This window comes from Manis pentadactyla, chromosome 10, assembly GCF_030020395.1.
Source record: "Manis pentadactyla isolate mManPen7 chromosome 10, mManPen7.hap1, whole genome shotgun sequence".
Lineage (NCBI taxonomy): Eukaryota > Metazoa > Chordata > Mammalia > Pholidota > Manidae > Manis > Manis pentadactyla.
This window is the reverse complement of record NC_080028.1, coordinates 32,643,458-32,656,589: the sequence shown is the minus strand read 5'-3', so window position 1 is coordinate 32,656,589 and position 13,132 is coordinate 32,643,458. Positions and strand designations below refer to the sequence as shown.

General features: G+C 54.4%; 1 protein-coding gene across 4 annotated transcripts; it reads right to left on the bottom strand.

Moving 5' to 3' along the window:
• Positions 1-3,376: 3,376 nt before the first annotated feature.
• On the bottom strand, positions 3,377-8,854 carry AQP6 (aquaporin 6). Of its 4 annotated transcripts, XM_036890845.2 has the most exons (5): positions 8,339-8,854; positions 7,434-7,592; positions 7,094-7,174; positions 6,209-6,463; positions 3,377-3,568 (listed from the first exon to the last, which is right to left on the bottom strand). In XM_036890845.2, the coding sequence occupies exons 1-4, from the start codon at positions 8,699-8,701 to the stop codon at positions 6,251-6,253; spliced, it is 816 nt and encodes a 271-aa protein (XP_036746740.1). In that variant the 5' UTR covers positions 8,702-8,854; the 3' UTR covers positions 3,377-3,568; positions 6,209-6,250. The 4 variants fall into 4 exon arrangements, with proteins under 4 accessions (XP_036746740.1, XP_036746753.1, XP_036746730.1 ...); XM_036890858.2 differs by lacking the exon at positions 6,209-6,463; XM_036890835.2 differs by lacking the exon at positions 3,377-3,568 and having other exon boundaries at positions 5,824-6,463.
• Positions 8,855-13,132: the final 4,278 nt, after the last annotated feature.

Sequence of the window (13,132 nt, the reverse complement as noted above, 5' to 3'; positions counted from 1 at the left end):
TGCTTCTAGCAACATGTCAGCAGATTAGCTTATTGGCTTTCCCCATGAGTGGCATTAGCTGTCACCCCGTCTCGTGCTCACCATCTGGCTTTGAGTAAGAAGTCTTTGAGTGATCTCTTCAGCAGCTTGTTGTGTGCCAGGGCTTTCTGAGGGCTGTTCACTTTCTCCCTCATCAACCTTAGGGCCCAGTGCTAAGAAGAGGTAGTCAGTCTGTTGTGTCCACACATGCGCACACCTAGGATCAGAAGAATAGACTTCAGACAAAAAAAACAAAGGAGAATGAATCTGTGGTTAGTGGTTAAAGTCTTTGTTGTCAAAAGTGGATCTATCCTAGGGGAGTTTTTAAAATGGGAGTCGCTCTTGCCACAGAGAAAGCTCTTTCTGCCTGTGAGATGATATAGTTTGTCCAGGTTTTAATAGAGTGAGAGATATGAAGGGGCTGGGAATTTTCTTCCTCATTGGAAAGCAAAGCCTGGGGGAGGGGTACTTAAATGAACCACATCCCTTCCTCCCAGAGAGCTGGCTGTTCTTTCCTCCTAGGAGATTGACTGGGGCTAAATGCCTGATGCTTCTGGACTGAGTCCAGCCCCTCGGCAGAGCAGCCACACTGGAAATACAGCTGCTGGCATTAAAGGGCTAAACCCTTTCCAGCTGCTTTGCTTTAACAGGAACTGCCTGCAGTCGGCAGTTTAAGGGAGCTGTCTTAGCCCAGATTAAGAGGAAATGACTAATCTCAGCATCTTCTCATGGCACTGGCCTGGAGGGTCTGGGAAAGATAACCTGGTAGGGTGGGAAGTGGTTGGGTAAATGGTGTTGGAGTGCTGGGTGATTATCTCCTCTGAAATGATGGTCCCAGCTTGGCATGTTTTGCCTGCATGAAAAAAGTGGGATCTTCTTCAGTGGACTCCCTGACATTGAGGGAGAGGAGGTGTTTACCATGAGGGGTGGCCTGGGTACTTCAAAACTAGAAGAGCAACAGGTATGCCAGAGGTACTGAGAGCCCATGAGGGCGATGGTACCCACTCTAGGAGGATACTTGAGACCTTCCAGAGTGGGTCCCACTTTGGCCTTCCAGTCCCCTTTAAAATCTGATTTAGTGAGCCAAGATTTGAATGGTCATTTTCTTTGATAGTAAGATGCACATAAAAACATATTTTAAGATTTCTGAGAATTGGGATGTCTATAATCAATCGTAGCTTAAAAATACAATGCAGTGTTTCTTCTTAGTGGCTCATAAAATAGTGATGCATCTTACTGTCCATGTTCTTTGGGTTAGAAGTGTTAGCTGTTCCCGGGATAGACTGAGGGCCATACCAGACATGGAGGCCAGGGAACCTGCCACTTAGCTGTAATCAAAGAGATTTAAAAGAGGGGGTTCCTCTGGGTCTGAGGGAAGCTGCACAGAGGAAAAGCAAGGGTCAGCCCCAGGACATCTGGCATGAAAAGGCAGACGAGCACTGCAGGGGGTATTGACATCAGTCCCAGGTATGGCCCCCCAGAGCTGTTACATCTGACCCCTGAGTCGGAGGGGGGAAAAAATCACTGAATCAGTGAGGCTATGACCAAAACAGCACCTATCCCGGTGCGGCTCTGAAGTCACAGTACAGTACGGAGACATGTGGGCACCTTAACACTTCACACATAAGAGGTTAGAGGTGTTAAAGACTGGATAGGGAGTTGGGAGTATTTATTGCAATTCTTTGTCCAATTTGCTTACCAGATACAGAATTACCACGTCTTTGCTCCCTTAAAACTAGAAGGCCATGGTTTGGGGACCAACAGAAAAAGGGTAGTCAAGTGAAGGAACCTATTGCCCTGAGATGAGAAGTAGGCTGAAACATAATTTTGTTTAAGAAGGTCTTCCTGCTTGGGTAGAGAGAGCTGTTCAAATAACTATGAAGTCATGTGTTAGGTGCAAGAATGCAAGTGAGTGCTCAGAGGAGGGGGTCCTGGAGGCTTAGGAGAGTCTCAGGCCATGACAATAAGGCTAGATCCCAGATGAACAAGGCACCTGGAGAGGGCCAGAAGCAGATTCTGAGCTAAGGAAGCGCTTTTAGCCTGGTGCTCCATAACCAGACACCCCCGACTGCTGTCCTGGCCTCATGTGGCCGTGGCCAGAGGCCGGCGTTGTCCATCTGTCTGGAGTGGTGGGGTGGTTGTTGGTCCCTGTCCCTGTCTCTGGCCCTCTTCACCCCAGCTCTGGCAATAACTGGCCCTGTATCTGATTTAACCAGAGGTCTGAAATGGTTGTTCACTCCCCACTTTTCTGCCCATTAACTGCATCCTATTAATACCACTGGACTCCCCGCTCATAAAGCCCGTTCACTAACAACCATGCCTGCCTTCCAGCTTTTGCTCAGTGTGACTGCCCCTCGGTGTGGCTGCCCCTCCCTGAGAAGTGATTACAGATCTTGGCTGTGAGGACCCCCTGAGAGGCCACCACTTGGCCGGACGCTTCATCCTGATTAGCCTTTAGCTTCTCCCCTCCCTGCTTCCCTCCGTGTCTTCCCCCTGATGTGGCTAGGGCCCCGGCATTGGCTGTGGGTTCACCTCTCTCTTGAAGGGAGCTCTCCCATCCGTTCCAGGCCCTGTATGCCAGCACTCTGGGCCCAGAGGGACTGAGGTGATCTCCTCTCCTGACCCAGGGGACTCTTGCAATCAGCTAGTTTTAGATCACTCGATCTCATTACAGATCAGAGGTCGCAGAATTTGATCTGGGCTGCCTCTTAAACCCTCAGCTCTGATGGCTGCTCCCTTGTTTCCTTAGCTCTCACAGGAAACCCACAGGCTCAGAGTCCTGCTGCTCTTCACCTCGGTGTACGCCCCCAGCCTCCTTTCCTCAGTCCCCGAGCCTCCCCCGGTCCAGTTCCCAGGCGTGATCACCGCAGTGGCCCAGCTCTGTTCTGAGGAGGCCCTTATGTCTTGGGCTGGACTCTTGACTTTTTCTTGGGATCCTCCTCCTCAAACACACACATTCTCTCTCCTCTGCTCAAGCTGAGCCTGGTTTTGGGGAGGAAGTGATCCTTTCTTTAGCAATAGCCAGTCTGTTAGAAACTGCAGGCAACACAGCTGAGCCCATTGGCAGAGGGCGCGTGCTCCCCCAGAGACGGAGAGCTGGCTGTGTGGCAGGCACAGCACGGAACACATCCCATGGAGTTCTTCCAAGCCCCCATGTGAATCGACCCCATTTTCCAGTTGAGGGAAGTGATGTTCAGGATCCTTAAGTACCTTGCTCAAGTTCACACAGCTGTAAGTGCCTGGGCCTTTAAACTATTTCAATCCCTATTCTACCTTTATGTAGTCTTTTTTTTTTTCTTTAAACCTTGCACAGATCTTTTAGGTCAAAGTGATTTTCTTTGGAAAGTGAGAGTCTTGGTCCACCTCTCCCCTCAGTACAAGGAGCCCAGGCGTGTCCCAGAATCTCTCTGGGCCCTCCCCCTTGCAGTGTGGTCCCAGTGTGTCCTCTACACCCCGGGGGTGGCAGTGGGGGTGGGAAGTGGAGAGGTGCTTCCTGCCAGCCAATGAGGCAGCAACAGCCTAGGCCCTGTGCTCACATCATCTGCTCCTGCTAAGACAATCATCAACATAAAAGGCTAATTGTATTAATCACCAAGGCACCCGTCCTGAGTACCCCCTCCCTTTGGGGAGAATTATGAATTGCAATTGCAGATGGCTCCCCTGATTGAAGGCAGTGCTCAGCAGGGAGAAGGACCAGATCAGATTATACACCATTAATTAAAAACTTCCCCTGGCAAATGGGAGGAAGGGCTGGCACATCAAGGGTCTGCCTGGTTGGGTCTCTGTCCTCCCCAGGTTCCCATCCCGCACCCAGGTCCGGGGGCTGTGACTGAAGCGTGTTGCCCTGCCCCGGCAAGAATCACAGAGATGAGGCTGCTGGGAGGCCAGACCTTGCCTCACCCAAACAGATGGCCAGCTGTCCTATACAGGGCCTGGAGGAGTAGACACCAACGTTTGCTGACTCGTTCTGGGGTCTAACCTCGGATGCTCTTTAGAGTCTAACCTTAGTCTGATGGAGCACCGCTTAAAAGGACTATTTGTGAAAATAGCCCTCAGCTTTCTCTCCTGGCAACACCCTTCAGTCCCGGAAGTTCCTGGGACAGAGATCACAGAATCTGCTCTCGGGTAGTGGGTGGGGGCTCAAGCGTGGCTGTGTGCCCTCTTCCCAGCAGCCCCTACCCGCTAGCAGAGGTTTCTCAGCTGCTGTCATCTCGGCTCCTTTGGAGCTGTAACTCCTGAATTCTCTTGATCAATTACTGCCGCTCCTCCCTCCCCAGCCACCCAGCATTCATTCGTCAAACTTACATCGAGCACCCAGGGTGTGCATGGCTCTGGGGATGCAGATATAATTTGTCTAGGAGCTTAGCCTATTGCAGGAGCTCCACCCCACTGCCCTCTTCAACTTTCCAGTTCCTGCTTTCTTCCCCTGGCTGCAGCTTGTATAAGCCCCCTGGAGCTCTATTTTGGAAAATTCTAAGCTTGGAGCAGGGGAGACCTTAGGGGGCTGTGGTACCGAGCTGGGTGACCTTTAGCAAGTCAATCACATCCTCCACACACACAGATCTGCTCCTAAAAGGGCACAAGAAGCCCTAGGCTCTGAGAGATTGGAGATGGATGAGCAGGGCCCAGCCTGGAGAGATGTGAATAGTGCTGGGCCCCGACCGTGTTCCAGAACACTGAGCACAGCTACCGCGGCCACAAGCCTCGGGGACTCAGCTCTTGCACTAGTCACAGGCTGGGCCCTGTCACCCTGCCCTTGAAAGACTTTGGCAGCCCTTCCCCCATCCCAGCGCCTTTGGAGACATCATGGAAAAGGACCCATCTTTTTTATGGATTCAGTACCTCAGGGTACCATGGTGATGGGCACCATAGAGATGAGAGGAACTGACTTTTATTGGCTTGTCTCTTCACTCCAGGGTCCCTCTGCAACCCCGCACTCGGCACACAAAGCCCCCAGGTCAGGAGGCCCAGGAGAGGACGAGGCAGGGCCCTGGTGAGTGGAGCAGATATATTGAGAAAACAGGCTCTCTTTTCCCTCCCTCTCAGTCATCTCCCTCTCCTTTCTTCCCTCCTCCCTCCCCTTACCAACAGCAATTGTTCTCAGACCCAATAAGTACAGTAACAGCAACAATAGTTGTCATTTATTGAGTTTGTTTTTCTAGCATTTTAACTTCGAAAAACAATTCCAATCTCTTGCTTTCACAGCAGTTCCTGGGGGAGGATTGTGCCCATTTTACAGCTGAGGAAGCAGAGGTCCAGAAGGACCCCAAATCATAGGCAGAGTACATTCACAGCAGTTTGTCAATATTAACGAACTGATAGAGACTCTGGTGATCCTTCAGAGGCATCTAATTGCAAATCTTGGTTGTCTCGGTCAGTCCCTAGTTCCTTGGGACTTACTCAACAGATTTTTGGGGATCCTGGTGGAGCACAGAATGACGCTAGGGACAGCTTGTGGCCCCAAGTCATAGACCGAGGGCTGGGCTAGGAACTTCCCCTTCTGAATGCTTGTTCCTATGAATGAGCCTGTGGGGTGGACAGTGGGCAAACGCCTGGGGAGGGCCTGCCCTGGAAAGGCCTGTTTGGCCCAAACCTCCCTTGCCTATATCCTGCCCCTCTGCCAGCCCAAGAAAAGGCTCCTCTCCGTCAGCTTTTCTCAAGTGGGTGTCCTCTCTTGAATTTGGAAGAGTGGGGAATGACCACCTATTGGGAGGGCAATCTGTCCTCAGGAAGCCCCCAGTCTGCGGCAAGAAGCCATAGCCCCCAAACCATACCCAGGAGCAGATCTATTCCTCTGGGTCCCAGGGCCTGATTCTTCTGGGAAGTCTGGCCCCTCCTCCCCAAGGGTAGGGTGAGAAGTTGGGGTTCCCTGAGCTTCCTATAGCCCTCAGTCTCCAAGCAGAGTGCTGTCTGGGCTCCAATTCTGGAGTCCAGATGGATGAGAGACGGGGAAGGCAGTCATGAATTCCCTTGCCTTCCTCTGCTCTGTTCCAGTAAGAAATGTGGGAGGAGGAAACTGAACAGATTTACTCCCCAGATCCTTTTTGTCTAGAAATGTAATGCAGGGATAGGAGCTGGCATCCCCCGCCTACTCTGTTAGGACAAGCGGCCAAGCCTCCCCATCCCCTCTTGCAAGCTTCCCTTCCCCCAGGAAAATCCGGAGTCCAGTCATACAGGACATGCTGCCCACCTCCCAGGCTCGTCTCAGTAGGCTGAGGGCAGGGGCCACGTTCTATGCCATCTGATGCACATTCCCCATTTCAGTGTCCCCTGAACTGGACTGGGATTCTTCCTTCTGGGGCTCCACCCCCATCACTTCGTCCACCTCCGCAGCACCCTTGAGGATGGCCAGTCGCTGGGCCAGGGTCTTGGTGTCCGGGAACAGGATAAAGTTGTAGATCAGTGAAGCCAGGACAGCTCCTGTCAGGGGTCCCACCCAGAAGATCTGAGGAGGCAGAGAGATGAGCACTGCCTGTGAGCTATCAGGATCATGGGGTGGCTCGAGACCCTTACCTCCCTCCCTAGTGTTGACTTGATCTCTGAGGAGCTCTTGCACTCTCTACGAGGTGGCAAATCTGACAAGCACAAGCTCTGGCCCCATGTCCACACAGATGAGGGGACCTTGCCTTGCAGGGGGTGGGCTAGCCTCCTCAGCCATCCTGCCGGTCTCCTCTGGCCTCCCCTGTCCCAGTCAGGAGCCCTGGCTACTGCTGTTCCTGTCTCTGCTGGGGTGTGTGTCTATTTCTGTTTGTCTTTTCTTTACCCAAGTTTGGAAAATGGTCCAGCTGGAGAAAGTGAATAAAGAAACAGCCAGAACTTGAGGCCTGGGCCAAGGCTGCAGCTCCCGTGCTGGCCTATTTATTGCCAGTTGACTGGGTACCCTGTGCTACTGAAGCTGGGCAGAAAGGAAGTACAAGCTAGGATACTCACCCTGGTCTTCTGGGGGTCAAGATGGTCTGTGGTAGGGAGACTTGTCCCCCCAGATCTCTGTGGACCCAGCACAGGTGCAGCCACAGTCCCTATGCCCCTACCCGGACCCTCTCCCTTCCCCATGGCTGCCAGCAGGGGGTCTCACCCAGTGAACTGTGAACTTGCCAATGATGACAGCAGGACCGAAGGAGCGAGCTGGGTTCATGGAGCAGCCCGTGAAGTAGATCTGGGGAGCAAGTGTGAGTTCGGGTATGAGGAGGATCAAGAAGGGCCTGGGAAAGGACAGTCCCCTCTGCCCTACCTCAGAGCCCTGGTCCCAGCATCGTCACCACAGCACAGTATCCTGGGCCGGGGCGTGGGGGCCCAGCCACAGCCCCAAGGCATGAGGGGCTCAGGGAAAGGCACTTCCTGGTCCTCAGAGCCCCTGCATTCTCCCCAGGGGGGACCAGTGTGTGCTTGTACATGGCGTTCTGTCTGTCCCTCACCCCGATGAGGTGGCCCAGTGCCACAGAGATCCCAATCATGGTGGCCGGGGAGCCGGATGCCTGACGACTGTCGGTGGAAGCTAACACACAGAGCACCAGCTGCAAGGTGAGCACCAGCTCCACTGTCACTGCCTGGCCGGTCGAGGTGCTGCTCCGGACCTGGGCGAGGGGGGTATGCTGGAGCCTGGGGGGCTCTGCCAGGGGATGGTGACCCCCTGGGCCTCATTTCCTCACTGTAAAGGGGGACACCTTACCTCTGCCAGTCCCAGGACCTATGGAGATGACAGACTGGGGAGAGCTGTGCGGGGGGCTCAGGTCAGCCCCGGATACTTGCTCACTGTGCAACTGAGTGGCACCTCCACCAGCGCTTGTTTGGGGCCAGTGGTTTGGTGGAGAGGCAGGGGCTCAGGAGTGGGAAAGGGAAGCTGGGATGAGTGTTTGCAAGCCAACTAGGAGGAGACTGGCTAGGAGTGGAAGAAAGAGACAGGGAAGCAGGTGGAAGGAGAGATGATGAGGGGAACCCGGGGGGAGGAGGAACATGGGAAAACAGGAGTGGGGCACATGGGGTAGGCTGGGGAGAGAATGGAGTGCACTCAGGGTCCCCTGCCACTACCCACAGCCCCAGCCCTCTGGCTACCTTGACCCTTGAATACCTGGTACCCCTGTTCCTTAGTGTGGCTTTTTCCCACTCCACCTGTTCCTTGTACCACAATCCCATTCCTGTCTTGCCTGCACTCAGGCCACAGTCTGATTCTCCTGGGTGCGAGTCCAGCCCAGAGCTGATATGGAGCATGTGGCCAAGTTGTTACCTTCCTGTCCCCTCCCCTCGTGCCTAGCCTTCTACCCTTACTACCTTTTTGGATACCCTCTTCCTGACCCAGCCAGGTGCCCCTCCCTGCACCTACCACATTGACCCCAAGGGTCTCTCGGATGTCCCCTGGTGTGACCCCATAAAGCAGAGCAGCTCCCACTGTGGCCCCTGCCAGCTGGGCAGCCACATAGGCCACAGCACGGGGCAGGGAGATTTGGGAGCCCACGAGGAAGGCCAGAGTCACAGCAGGGTTGACGTGGGCCCCACTGGCCTTCCAGGTGACCTGCACAGCCATAGCCGTGGCCAGGTTGAAGGTGATGGCGATCTGCAGTACAGAGGGAAGGGCCGAAGGCCAGCGCAGGGCTGAGCCCACGCCAAAAAACACATAAAGCCCCGTGGCCAGGAACTCGGCAAACAGCGCCTTGCTGATGGCTGTCCACAATGGGCCCATCAGCATCCTGGTTAAGCTGTGCCCTCTTGGCTCCACTGTTTCCAGCTCCTGGTGCCTTGGCTGTCACCTCCTCTGCTCCCGGGGTCTCTGTTCTCTTGCCTCCGATCTCCTGTCTCCTCTGGTCTCTTGTCTCTGGCTGTCTCACTGCGTAGAGGCTTCTCTGGCTGGTCAGAATGGCAGTAAGCAAGCTGACGGTTCAGTGTGTCTGGGTGGGTGGAGGTGTGCGGGTGGAATGAGGTGTGGTGCTCACATGCTTGCTCCACCCTGAGCTCACCTGACATCTGGTGCGGGGGCTACCCAGACGCTGAGCTGGAACTTCCCAGCAAGTTTCCAGGCTGGACCGGCCTAACTCTCAGAGGCCCAGCCTGAGGGTGCAGGCACAGGAGTAGCGGTGGGTCAGGATGCCAGGGCGCTCACGATCCCCAGTGTCAGCTTAGATAGAGCAAGATCACTCAGATCCCCAAGTCCAGAGCCTGCTTCAGAGGGTCCTGTGCATTCCCAGGGACCCTCTTCTGCCTCCTCTGCCTGTAGGCTCTGCCTCCAAATGGGCTCACTGCTGTGCCCCATAAACCTAGATGTGAAATAATGCTCTCTCCTCTACCTAAAACCCCACTCACAGAAAGCAGATGTGAATAGTCAACTCTACTAAGGACAGGCGTGTGTGGGTACAGAGGGCCAGAGGGGGGAGGGGTTTGTCCCACAGCTAATCAGATGACACGCATGGCTGTGGGCACCTCTGCCACCTGCCAGCTGGGAATTTCCACTGTCCCTCATCAGCTTCTCCTTGCCTCTTCCTGCTTTCCTCTCCCTTAGCCTCCCTGCTCAGGCGCCAAAACAATTCCTCATGCCTCACACAGGGCAGCTTACCCATTTTCGTGGCTATGCTGGCCCTCTGGTTGCCCATGCCCTGGGCTCTGCCTTCTTACAGCAGCATAAGGTATTTTCTCAGATAAAGGTGTTCCCTCCCTAAGAAGAATCTGCCTAGCTGTTAAAATAATACAGTCCCCCCTCTTAGCCACCTCAGGTGCCCTGACCTCATCCCTGGCCATGTCTTCCCACCCCCTGGGTGCCCTTTGGTTGTCCTCAGGCTCCTCAAATGCAAGCTATCTGGAAATGAGATCCTCATCTTCCCCTGCACTCTCCCAAATGCACTCATCCTGTTTTCTCCAGCTCAGCTGGTGGCACCTGAGAAGCATCCTTGACCCCCTCTCTCCCTCCTGCCCCATCCAATAAGGCATCAAGTCCTGCTGATTTTGAATCCTAAATATTTCTTGACTGTGCCCTCTTCTCGCCACCCCTGCTGCCCTGCAGGCTTTCTCTGTCGGCTCCCTTGCTCCGCTCCAATCAATTATCCACACTGCAGCCCCAGTGATCTTTCTAAAATGCAAATCTGATCCTGCTGCTCCCCTGCTAAAATCCCTTCAAAGCCTCCCTGTCCCTTCTGCAGGCTCTGCACTGGCCTACAAGGGCCTCTGCCATCCTGCTCCTCCTACCTACCTCTCCCCACTCCTTGGCTTGCCCTTTACCCTCTGGCTGGCCTCACCAAATGGCCAGTGGTTCTGGAGCACTGCATGCTGGGCTCTCCTTGGAGGATGTTCCCTCTTCTCCTAGGAGAGCCCTTGCCCCACTTTGCTTGGTAACTCCTGACCCATCCCTAAGGCTCAGCTTCCATGTCATCTCCTCTTCTGGGTGAGGACCCCTCTGTATGTTCCCATCACACCTGGGCATTTTCAGACATGACTGTTACCATAGGGTGTTGTCATGGTGCTAATGTGTCTCCCTAATGAGACAGCAAGCCCCTTAGGGGGCAGGAACCCTACATATAGTATCTTGCACAAGGATTGGCCACAGTAGGTGCTCATTAAATATTTGTTCAATTAATGAAATAGATGAATAAAAGCTTGTTGACCTCCTGGAGGCTGGCGACTTTCATGGTTGCTTCATTTCAGCTGCCTATTCATAGGGCCTTACACCTATCCTCACCAGGGACTGGGCCCTCTGAAATCTTCAAGTGAACCGTCCTAGCCCCTGTCCTTCCTCTGTCCCCTGTCTCAGTCCTAGAAAACTCCCTCCCTACCCAGCCATCCTGGCTTCACCCTCCCTCTGCAACCAGGTCCCCTGGCATCAGTGCCCCACTGTCCTAGCTCCTGTTCCTTCCCCCACCCCGCCTGCACCTCTCCCTTCTCATTCTCCTCCACACCCCACTGCCCCCATCTGTGCTGCTGAGCACTGCTGGAGAAACTCGCCCAGCCATGCAGACTGCTGCCATGACAAGTCCATGGTCTCTGGCCTCAGCAGGGGTTGCGGCTCTGCTCAGCAAGCCTTCCACCACCCCCAGTCGCCTCTCTCCCATTCTTCCAAGGCCTACTTGAATATTCCCCCACTCTCTTCTGGTGCTTGACTCACTCTGGCTTTCTTTCAGAAGATCAACTTGCCTCCTGTCCCACCTAGAAAGCAAAACAAGCCCCATGATGTCTTCCAGTCCTTCCTCCCCAGCTGCAAACTCTTCTGCAGCTTCCCCAGGCCCTCACCAGCTTCCCTCTGGCCCTGAAGAAGAGGCTGCTCTTCTCCTGTGTCCAAGTCAGTGCCACCTCCCTGTCCTTCTGGCTCCCCTGGAGTGACTCGGGCCCTCTCTTAGCCAGACCCCATCTCATCTGAGGTCTTTACTTCTCCCTTTACTGGCTTCTTTATAAGGTGCCTGGGTAATCACAGAGCAGTGGAGAGACCATGGGTTTGAAATGCTTTTCCTTGTTGTCTCTTTTTCAAGATTTTACTCAAGTCCAGTTCCTCTAGGCAGCCTGCCCTGATTTTCCTCTCCAGCAGTCAGGGCAAACTTCGTAGAGAAGCTGGGCTGAGCAAAGCCAACGACTACTTAAGGCTTCAGCCTCCTCAGTGCCTCCACTGTTCACTGCAGACTCCCATGCATGCCTGGTATAAAGGAGTCTTTCCATAAATGCTCAAGGGATGAAGGAATGTGGCTGTGGAGCAGTGCAGGTGACATTTCTCCCTGGCATGGTAGCTTCCTTGCTTTGGGGCTGCCCCAGGGAACCTTAAAGACCTCTCTTTCCTTGCCTCCTGTATGGCCTCCCAGGGCCATAAAGGGCTTCAGGTCAACACCAGTGCCTACATTTTACTGACCCTCAGCTTCTCAGCACACCAGGCACCAAAGAACAGCAATACCTATCTGCTGAGAGCCTTTGATACGACAACACATGTCAGAGCATTTGAACGTTGCTGGGTATACTGCACCCCTGAGCAGTGCTTAACTTCTGGACCTCAGTTTCCCGACTTATAAAATGGAGATAATTCCCAATTCCCCATGTTTTATTAGGAGTCAAGGTGCTGATATCTAAGTGAGTGTCTCCAAGTCAGGAATGTTGGTTATAAGCCCCTCCCTTCTCTAGTGAGGCAGGTGTGCAGCTGGGCTCTGGTGGGAAGAGCCTGGTTGCTGTGGCAGCTCCAGAACAAGCAGTACAGCAGCCCCTGTCCAGGCCCTGGCAGCTGAGATTTAAGTGCAGCAGCAGCCCTTGTCTCCAGCTGGCCTGAGGCAGAGCCCCCAGGCCCTGCCTGACCTAGGACAAGGCCCTTCATCCCAAGATCAGGTGGGCACTGGCCACAGCTTGCTCCAGCTCCCACCAGCACCTCCCTGGGCCTGGCCAGTCCTGGGCTATAGTGCCAAGCTCTGAGGCCACTCATGCTCCGGGGCGTTTGCCAAGGCTCCACACCTGGCTGTCTCCCCAGACCACTGGGGTGGGCGTCTCCATGGGGAGGTGTATGTGCCTGTGCACACAGGGTAACGTGAGCCCCAACTGAGGTCCTTTCATGCTTGGAGATGTAGGGGAGCGAGAGAGGAGGAGAAAGGTGCTGGGAGAGAAGAAGAGGGAAAATGAAAGCACGTCAGAAATAGAAGGATTCGGGGTAGCTTCCCTTGCATCATCCCACCAAACCCCACAAAATGTGGAAGAGTAAGGCGGTCTGATATCCTACCCCACACCTGACTGAGGAGGCGGCCGAGGCAACGTGGGGCTGAGAGGGCTGGCCCTCCCCGCTACAACTCCTTCTGGCCATCCATTTCGACAACCAACCCTCCGTCCGTCCATTCTGTCTTTACTCTAGTCCTTCAGCTCTCCTTCGTGTCACCACGTCCACCCTCCTATCTGGTGAAAACCGGCAGCCCCTGGGCAGAGGGGGAGGGGGAGGAAGAGAAGGAAGCCCCCTATAAAAGAACCAAGGCAGTTCCTGGGTTCCATCGTCAAGTGGAGCAGAGGGTCAGCGGGGTGACGGACCACGTGTGTACCTGGGTGTGACGCACAGGTGCCTCGGCAAGAACTCTTGGAGCCAGGCTTCCAGGTCTGGTAATGTGGCTCTGCACACACGCGGAGTGCGCAGGCCATGCCGAGAAGACCCAATCCCCTGGGTACCACTCAAGGGCGGTGT